A 10,859-nucleotide genomic window follows, 5' to 3' on the forward strand; every position below is an offset into this window, starting at 1 on the left:
AAGTATTAACTGACGTGATAATTTTTGTATATCTTGCTTTTTCTATGGTGATCATTTTTGTATCTCTCATTTTTTCTACGTGTTTCACTTTTCTTCTTTATACTGTAACTGCTATTCTAATAGCAAATCCTTCATAAAAGTTATTGCATTACATTCTTGATTAAATTATCTTTCCATTGATATATAATTTTATGGTACTCCAAAAAAAGTGGTGCTATTAGCTAGTTTTAGAAAATATACTTTCCCCAAAAGGTTTCCACAATTTTGGCCACTACTGTATGGTTGTTGTAGTGTACCAGGGTCATGTGATCACCTTTTGCGAACTTCTTACAAGCAAAGTCAATGGGGAAGCCAGATTCACTTAACAATCGTGTTACTAACTTAACAACTAGAATAGAATAGAATAACGGAATTGGAGATCTTCTAATCCAACTTCCTGCTCAGGCAGGAAACCCTATTCCATTTCAGACAAATGGTTGTCCAATCTCTTCTTAAGAACAAGTTTTGGAACATTCACAACTTCTGGAGGCAAGTTGTTCCACTGATGAATTGTTCTGTCATTTAATCGGTAGAACAACTTGCTTCCAGAAATTGTAAATGCTCCAACACTGGAAGTTTTTAAGAACAGACTGGACAACCATTTGTCTGAAATGGTGTAGGGTTTCCTGACTGAGCAGAGGGTTGGACTAGAACAGGGGTGTCAAACTCAAGGCCCGAGGGCCCGATCTGGCTCGCGGGGTGCTTAGATCTGGCCACCGGGCTGCCTTGGAAACAGTGAAAGACCAGTCCACAGTACCCCTGCCAATGAAAATGGAGCTTGGGAGGGCTGCACGCGGCCCTCCCAGGTTCCTTTTCACTGGCAGAAGGCTGCAGGAGGCCATCACAGCCAAAAACGGAGCTCAGGAACCCATTTTCGCTGGCAGAGCACTTGGGCCACCACAGGTACCCCCAACACGAGTGACATCAAGCTGGCCATGTCTATGCTTGCCATGCCCAACCGACACCCCTGAGGTCAAACACAACCCTGATGTGGCCCTCAATGAAATCGAGTTTGACATCCCTGGACTAGAAGATCTCCAAGGTCCCTTCCAATTGCAGAGACTCACTTAACAACTGTGGTAAAATAGGTCATAAAATGGGGCAAAATTCATTTAACAAATTTTTTGCTTAACAACAGAATTTTGGGGCTCAATTGTCTTACGTCAAGGACTACCTGTACCAAGGCCTCAGTTAGAATGAGGCATTTGCATACTCATGGCACCAGAGAATTATGAGTTCAGGAATACAGAAGACCAACCTGGTTCCAACCCACAACCTAGCTATCTGTAAATCCCAGCTTTTGTTCATATCAAAATAAAACATTGCTTCTACCTCTCACAATAATATCTATATATTTGAAAATATGTACAGAATTTTCTAAAATTTTTATAATTGTGATGGATGGGAGATAGAGAGATTAATGCCTTCTCCAAAGTGTAGGAAACTTGTAGATAAATTGTAGAACTGAGGAACAAAGCATTGAGAAAATTATATAAACCAGCCAGATATCTTAATTCCTTTATACTTGCTTCTTCTTAGCACAAAGTTTCAAAACTTCCCAGGATGGTATCCAACCATCATGACAACGGTGTTGCCAGTTATTGCAACAAACCCCTGGGAATACTTTCAGGATAGAATCTATCGACCCTGCCATCAAATAAAGGATTGCGGGAAGAAAAATGAGCAAATGCAAGCACAGGATGGAGAAAAAGAAATACACAGGTGAAGGAGCAGATTTAATTGCAAAGTTATTTTTATATAACCATAATAAAGAATCAGCATGCATGCAACAATGTCATAATGGAACTCCCACATTTAAGAGTATTAGCTCTATTTTTATTGTACGGTTACATTACAGGTAATCCTTGATTTATGACTGTAATGGAGATTATAATCATAAATTGTGATAGTTGTAAAATGGGTCACCCATGTGTCTGACCCAATTTCACAACCTTTGGGGGGCAACTGTTAAGTGAACACCATGGTTATTAAGAAAACTGCAAAAAGGTACTCCTACGGCTACAATTACTGCACATATCCTTGATTTATGACCATAACTGACCCTGGAATTGGTTGTAAGTTGTTGCAATTGTAAGTCAAGGCATCATGTAATCAGATTTGACATTACAACTGGTTTTACAGTCGTCATTAAGCGAACATTGTGGTCATTAAGGAAATCAATTTCCCCAGTAAGCTTTTTTGCTGGAAACTGGAAATAAATACCAGAAACCAGAAAAAAATATAGCAAATTGTGGTCATGTGACTGCAAGACACCGTAAACAGTATAAAGATGAGCCTGTTGATAAGAACCCAAAATGGGATCATACGATTACAGGAGGTTGTGCAGCTATCATAACTCCAAAAATGGGTTATAAGTCACTCTGGGGAGATCCATTTTAACTTTGAATGGTCATTAAGAGACTGGTCCTAAATTGAAGACTACCTGTGTAAGCTAATTGTATTTATTTATTTAGCATAGTTATAACCACCCATCTCACAAAAGCTTAACTCTAAGCAGCATACAACAGCAACTGGATAAAAATTGTCCAGTTTAGTAGATCTAGTGATGGCTTCTCGAGGAGGGGGTAAACCAATACTTCATTAAGAGGGCTGATACAACCCCCTCTCTCAAGGAAGAATTGTCCACCACTAGGATCTAACCGCAAGACATCTATCTGGGCCATTTATATGAAGAGTGAGTCTCGACAGTTTAACCAGCTGATCCCAAGTTCGTCAGTATGGATGAAAAGTGAGTCATTTTTCTCCATATTCATTCTTGTCATGACATTTCTTTAGAGGGGTGGGAGTAGCGGAGAGCACAGTCTATATAAAGCAGAAAGAATTGTGCTTAGGCAGCAGTGAGATCATAGGTGTGTGTCGGGTGGAGAGGGGGTGTCCTTTCAGTGTTTCCACCTCCGGATTTGTCTGAACTGGGGCCGCCCCATGGATCAAAGTAAACAAGGCTTGAGAACAGCATGTCCAGAAGCCAACAGCCTCTGGAAGCTGGGAAAAAGGCCTCATTTAAGCAGGTCTTTGCTGCAATACCTCTCAACTAAGACTGTCGCAAACTGCCAGTGGGTTGATGAGAAGGGTCTACTACAAAATAAATGCTACTATTCTGACCTTCTCCATCAAAAAAACAAAACAAAAAAGACACATGCAGACTTTTGCAGGTTGAACAGCACAAAGCCATAATTTTAGGCAAGCGGATGAAAATGTCTCTTTCAAAGAAAGAGGAATAAGGACCACAAATTGGCCTAAACCAAACCACAAATGGTTGGCAACACGATACACTAAACTATGGTCTATTAACTGCAAAGGTGAGGTTCACATACATGAGTTGAAATGAGAGGCAAGATAGAGAGGGAAAGGACAAAAAATTAGCAGGGGGCCCAAACTCCACCCTAGAGGAAAAGGATAGATATTGCACTTCCTACCACCTGCTATCACCTAGATCGGGTGTCAGCAACCTGCGGCTCCGAAGCCGCATGCAGCTCTTTGAGCCATCTGCTGTGGCTCCCCGTCAGATGATCCCGCCATTGGCTGGCCCCATCCCTCACCCTCCCTCCCAGTCACTAGCCTGAGAAGGTAAGGGTGAGGGCCGGGGATGGAGAAGCGGCCAGGGCAGAGACAGAGAGATACAGAGAGAGAGGGGGGGAGGGAGAGAGGGAGGGAGGAAGGAAGGGAGAGAGAGAGATGTCAAAAGGGTTTTGTGGATCCCGGTATTTTTTAACAACCGGTTCTCTGCCCTAATGACCGGCCGGGTAGGCGTGGCTGGGGAGGTGTCATGTGACTGGTGGAAGTGAGTGACGTTGAGTTGGCCACGCCAACTCAGGTTTTGTGGCTCCCGGTGTTTTTTGTGGGAAACGGGTCCAAATGGCTCCTTGAGTGTTTAAAATTGCAGACCTCTGACCTAGATAAAATTAGACAGGAGAACCTGAAAGGTATAAATTAATCTATGGCATAGATAAAACATTTGGGGATTTTTTTTTCTCCCTCATTTCAGACACTAGATGCAGAAATCATCCAAGGAAGTTGACTGGATGGAGAATTTGAAGAAATGAAAGAGAACACACACCACAAAATTAATGTGAGGAATACATTTCCACAGATGTAGTGATGGTCTTTAATCTGGCTGGCTCTAAAAGAGGCCGCTGGTTGGCTCCTGAGAAACAAATTGCTGGTCTGCTCCAACAAGACTGTACCTATATTGGGGGACTTCCAAGCCAATATCTTTTAATACTTGTAGTAAATAACAATAGCGATAGCACTTAGACTTATATACCACTTCACAGGGCTTTACAGCCCTTTCTAAGCAGTTTAAAGAGTCAGCATATTGCCCCCAATAATCTGGGTCCTCATTTTACCAACCTCAGAAGGATGGAAGGCTGAGGCAACCTTGAGCCAGTGAGACTCGAACTGCCGAACTGCTAGTAGCCAGCAGTCAGCAGAACAGGTCTGCAATGTAAAAAAAAAAAAAATGTTATCCTTTCCTAGATAAAAATAAGGTGAAAGGGCTTGTGATACACTGGAGAGATTCAAATGGATTACAAAATCTGGACTTCCATTAAAATGCCACTGAGGAAGCAGGGTGATTTCACCATAAAAGTTTTCTGGGAAATCGCTGGAACTTGGATTAAAAGAAGAGATAACTGATGATGTATTTCCCTCTGATCAAAAGGCCTCTCCTGCACATAGCTCTTCCTCTCAACCTAGGGAAGAAGAAAAAGGGGTGCTATGGGTGGGGGGTGGAGGTCAAAAGCCCTTTTACAAAAGGCAGAAGCAGGTCCCCATGAGTTTCCATCAATAGAATTTTCTTTTATGTACACTGAGAGCATATGCACCAAGACAAATTCCTTGTGTGTCCAATCACACTTGGCCAATAAAAAATTCTAATTCTAATTCTAATAGCAAGACTCTTATCTTTTTCCTTCTTCCCTAGGATTGAGAGAAAAGGAGTGTTTCACACTTGAACCAGACTTTGTAACCACTCACTATCAGTTCACACAACAGACTTAATCAACACCAAGCCAAATAGCTTAGTTTATTGCGGTATCCCAACCAACTTTATCTTCTTTAATAAACTGTAATATTTGACCATTCATTCCTAGGGTTGGAAAATAAGCAGTTGGCACATGGAAGGAGACTTCCAAGAAACAAAGAATAGAGGCTAGGCAGAGAAGTAGAATATATACATATATATCCCAGAAAGTGACAATAGCAGACTTGCCCTTTTATTTTATCAATTTCATGTGGATTTTAATTTTTGGGTTTGTTACAGTATGTTTAACTATTAATGTAAACTGTGCAGTGCAGATGATGATGATGTTTAAACCATGGCTTAACATAATGGGTAAAACTAGCAAGAGGGTTAATTAAAAAGCAGCAAGGGAAATTTCCCCTTCTTACATGAGACATCACAATATCCTGTGGCATAGAGTTCCAAAGTAAATTATATCTGAACAAACTTGTTAGTTGGTCAGATGCAGCTGGCAGACCAACACAGGAGAAAATGCTTTGATCTGGATTCTGGAGCAAATAAGGGGGCTTTGGATGCTCCAGGGACTGTAACAATGATTCCCCAACCTGGGAGAGGAATACATTGGCATACAGATTACTAAAATTCTGGGGAAAGTGGTGATAATCTGGAGTCAGGTTTTCCCTGCAGTTCATTAAATGTTGTCCCCCAACAGATTTACAATCTGCATTTTTGCAAGACTGCAATTCTGCAATCACAGGATGGATTTCGGGGCTCATCATTACTGACAGCTTAATGCTTTTGCTAGCTTGGAGACTGCAATTCAAGGAATCACCCACCCACCCCCAAAAAAAAACTGGACTTCAATTCAGAAAGAAAGAAAAAGACAATGAAAATAAGAGTAGGTTCACAGAAGAAATCCACAAGGTTCATATTTTTGCCTCCACTATGAGATGCTAGGTTTATCTCTGACACTCTCAACTACTAAAACCTCAATTCTGAAGTTAATCCAATCCTGTCTCCCCTACATCAAATCCTTTGCAATGCTGTTCCGAGATTGTTCCCCTCTTGGATCAAAAGACCCCTGCGCTTTAATTGAACTTCCGGGATTCCTGAGAAAAGACACTCCATGGCCAGAGTGCAGACCTGTCATCTCTCAAAACCACCTGTCAAAAGAACTGAACATGGCTGGAGGCAGGAGGCTCTCCCAGACTCACCTGTAAGCCAGGCTCATGCACTCAAACAGGCGGGTGAGAGTGGGATCAATGCTTGGAGGATCAGGGACTTCTGGCACCACCTGGTGATGGCGCCGACGGGGCACCAAGTCGCTGTGAGGACATGACACCATGAAGTGACCACTGTGGATCACTTGGGAGCAGGCAGGATAACCAGAACCAGGTTTGGTGCTGTTGAAGGCTGGGTTGTCTGAATCTGAGTCAAAATCCGAGTCGGGCCTTGACCCCATCTGCAGTTCCATATAAGGCCCAGGCTGAATGACAGCCATGGTGAAGGAAATGGTATTTGCTGGAGAGCTCCCTCCAGCCCAACTGTCAAAGCCAACACCAGGATCTTCTTGCAGAGGCAGCCAGTTCCACATACGTAAACGTCCTGCGCAATTAACACTTAATGTAAGAACATTATGACCAGAACCTCACCTGACACTCACTAGGGCTCTGATTCCAACAGCAGTCTTTATAGATCAACCTGATGTGGTCCTGCCTTCTAAATGGGTGGACACAAAGAGTTGCCGAGAAAAATTAACACTTTGTTTGCCAGTACAAGGGTGCATTTGGGATAGCCAGAGACAATGTAAAACAGCTCTAGATAAGCTGGCTAACTTTTGATCTGGTGCTTATGCCTTTAATAGCAATCTAATCTTCTATCTTTAGTGGGGCCATAATGTTGACTTCTCGGCTATGAAAAGAAGATTTGCTTACTGATTTCTGCAGGTGAAATAGCTGTTAAAGGCCAAAGGACTCAACATGTTTTCCCGCAGTCAGTCGGCAGTTTAATCTGAATTGGACTGGCAATTATACTTGTCTCATATTGTCAATGATGATAGAAACACCCCTAAACTGATTTATAGACATATGCGCATAATCCCACCACCAAGCAGTGCTGTCAATGAGCTGGCAGAACAGACTTTGTTTGCATTGGCTAAGAACTGCTGGGAGCATGTGCAGGGAAAGGGAGTTGTATGCTGTGTTTACCCAGTACTAATGCATCCTCCCTCCAGCATTCCCAGCAAGCAAACACAGATTAAGAGACAAAAATAAGTAAAATCATAGCAACCTATGTGCAGCACAGTATGAATCAACATAAAAAGCTATGTTCCTGGACCCTAGAAAAATAGCAACAACACAAAGGCAGCAGGGTTCTTTCCAGCCTTTGCCAAGATGGGGGAAGGCCATATGGTGTGCAGGATACTCGCATGAGAAATGTGGAACAAAATCATAGACGGACACATGGTCAGGGTCATTTTGGCTATGTTCACACAACACGCTTAACTTGGCGACTGACTTAACCTATTTTCTGTGTTTCCACAATATAGCAGACCCTAAATCAAATTGACTGGATTTCTACAATATGGCAAGCAACAAAAATTTTAATCTAGAAAGTAACACTAACCAAAATAGCATATTGTGTGAATATAACTGCTGGGTTTGTAATCAGGTTAAGCCAGAGGTGTCAAACTTGATTTCATTGAAGGCCGCATCAGGGTTGTGTTTAACCTCAGGGGGCCAGGGTGGGTGTGGACAGGATGGGCATGGCCAGCTCGATGTCACTCGTGTTTTGGGCGCCTCTGGTGACCCGAGCACTCTGTCAGCAAAAACGGGCTCTGTTTTTGCCTGCAACAACCTCCTGCAACCCTCTGCTAGCAAAAACAGAGCTTGGAAGGGCTGCCCGTAGCCCTTGCATTCTCCATTTTTGGCTGCGATGGCCTCCTGCAACCCTCTGCCACAGTGGTGGGTTGCCCCCGGTTCGGACTGGTTCTACAGAACCGGTAGTAAAACTGGTGGAAGGCTCCGACCACTGACCCTGACATCATCAGAAGCGATCTGCGCATGTGCAGAAGCAAGGCGCATGCACAAGCAAAGCAAGCGCGCACGTGCGATCCCATTGCAAACTGGTAGTAAAGGTAAGTAGAAACCACCCCTGCTCTGCCAGCCAAAATGGAGGTCAGGAGGACCGCCCACAACCCTCCCGAGCTCCATTTTTGCTGGCAGAGGCACCGCAGGCTGGTCCTTCGCTGTTTCCTGGGCAGCCCTACGGGCCAGATCTAAGCACCCCACAGGCCAGATCCGCCCCCTGGGCCTTGTGTTTGACACCCCTGGGTTAAGCAATTGATGAATAGATGTGGGAGTCACAGTGATCTGTCTCAATACAGGCAGTTCTTGATTGACAATCACAATTGGGACATAAACTTCTGTCGCTAAATAAGATGGTCGTTAACTGAATCATGCCCGATTTTATGACTTTTTTTTTTTTTGTCATACTCATTACGTGAATTGCCATGGTCATTAAGTGAACCCATCTTTCCCCATTGTCTTTGCTGGTAAGAAACAAGCAGGGAAAATCACAAATAGTGATCATGTGACCCTGGGACACTTTGTAAAGATCTGCCAGTTGCCTAACACCCAAATTTTTATCACGTGACTACAGGGGCTCGGCAATGGCCAAAAGTGTAAGCACTGGTCATAACTCACTTTCTTCAGCAGCATCATAACTTTGAACGGTTGCTAAACAAATTGTTGTAAGTCGAGGACTACTTGCAATTTGGAGGACTACTTTTTCAAGGGCACATAAACTGAAAATTTAGTAGCACTGTGCACATGCCTATGTTCTCTGGGAACCCTAAAATAGCTGGACAATAAGACAATGAATGGATGGGGATGTGGTTCATAAAGCAAGGGTTCCTTCTAGGAAACAAACAGAAAATCAAAACCTACCGTATAAATGCAGTCTACATCTGCCTTTTTTGCTTATTGACCTGTTCAACTGACTGAATTTGGCATGATTGTGCCCTAAATTGAGCAGCCACTTGTCAGTGATGCTGTTTTCACCATTGCCAAAAAGACATTGTCTGCAATAGTGGAAACAAAACTCAGATTTTATTTTGGACAATTGACAACTCAACCACTTGGGGCAGCAGAAGATCTGAAGTAGTCCAACTGGCACCTCCAAAGCCTGCGTAGGAGAAGGAACCACCTTCCTAAAAGAATGAATTGCAAAGCGGTTCTTAATCCCTGAAGCTTTTCCTCCTCTAATTTTTGCTCCACAGCAAGCAAAAATTAAAGGGTTGCCATTGTTCCCCAACATGACAAATGGGAGACCAACTGAAGCTCTAGGTATAGAGCTTTCAAGATAATAACAGCATTTTAAATTGGGCATGGAAGCATACTGGTAACCAATAAAGTGACTTCAGGACTGGTGTTATTTTTCCTGGCAGGATATTCCTATCAATAGTCTAGCCACCACATTCTGCACCAACTGTAGCTTCTGGGTCATCTCCAAAGGCAGCTCCACAAACAATGCATTATAGTAACCTAGTATCTTGGTCCGCATTATAAACTGAAGTTGAAGAAAGTTCCCCCCGGCCACAGCACTTACTATTTTAACAAGAGCTGAAAGTCAAGAAGGACAAGGAGTCACAACCACCCCCTTCATGGGGAACCTGACCCCTTCCAAAATAACTGTTGGGACTGGTGTTATTGAATTGCACAGCCATTTATTGACAAAGGGCAACTCCATTTAGATAGGATTTGACACAAGCTTGTTTCTTCCCATCCACATTCTCATAGGCTCCAGGTACTGGTTCAAGACTTCTATGGGATCTCCAGTCCAGCCCAGTCTACATTATATCAGTAGACATCATCAACATATTGATGATACCACACTCCAAATGGACAGATGACCTCCCCCAGCAGTTTCATATAGACATTAAATAATATGGGGGAGGGCACTGAGCCATGGGGAACCCTCACTAGGAGATCAAGCTTTGCTCCTCATTACCACCAACTGGAACCACTCAGATAAGGGCAGAACCACCACAAAATGACATCCCCAACTCCCAACCCTTGTAGATGAGTTAGAATGATACCAGAGTTTTTCATATCAAATACCACTGAAAGGATTACAGAACCAAGAGGACAACCCTCAAAGCATCCAATGCTATTTTAGCCACATGCCCAATCCTGAATCACGATTGCAGAGGATCCAGATAATTCATCCTCAAAACTTATTGAAGTGATATCTATCAAACTAAACCTGCATCCATCTCTAGTAATGGCCCAATGAATCTTTCAGGACTCCTACTGCCAAGATACAAATTAATTGCCCTCCTTTGGAACAGCTCCCCTCTATTAAGAATAGAATAACAGAGTTGGAAGGGACCTTGGAGGTCTTCTAGTCCAACCCCCTGCTTAGGCAGGAAACCCTACACCACGTTAGACAAATGGTTATCCAACATCTTCTTAAAACTTCCATTGTTGGAACATTTACAACCTCTGGAGGCAAGTTGTTCCACTGATTAATTGTTCTAACCGTCAGGAAATTTCTCCTTAGTTCTAAGTTGCTTCTCTCCTTGATTATTTATTTATTTATTTATTTATTTATTTATTTATTTATTTATTTATTTATTTATTTATTTATTGTTAAATTTGTATACCGCCCTTCTCCCTGAGGACTCAGGGCGGTGAACAGCCAAGTAAAAACATAAACTACAAACATTAAAATACAATTAAAATATATATATATAAATTTGGCCCCATGATTAAAAACAATAACAAACAATTAAAAACATTTTAAAAAATGTTAGGCCAGCCCGGCTTGCTGGAAAAAG

At 42.6% G+C, this 10,859-nt stretch overlaps 1 protein-coding gene across 1 annotated transcript in view; it reads right to left on the minus strand.

Annotated features, from left to right (window-relative positions):
- Window positions 1-6,614, minus strand: part of MLXIPL (MLX interacting protein like) — a 68,200-nt gene extending 61,586 nt beyond the window's left edge. The window contains exon 1 of the mRNA XM_070946461.1: window positions 6,235-6,614. Coding sequence (XP_070802562.1) covers window positions 6,235-6,614 — 380 coding nt within the window. The remainder of the gene's footprint in view (window positions 1-6,234) is intronic.
- Window positions 6,615-10,859: the final 4,245 nt, after the last annotated feature.

Source organism: Pituophis catenifer, unplaced genomic scaffold (genome assembly GCF_029215685.1).
Source record: "Pituophis catenifer annectens isolate HBS135680 unplaced genomic scaffold, rPitCat1.0.hap2 SCAF_1, whole genome shotgun sequence".
Classification (NCBI taxonomy): Eukaryota; Metazoa; Chordata; class Lepidosauria; order Squamata; family Colubridae; genus Pituophis; species Pituophis catenifer.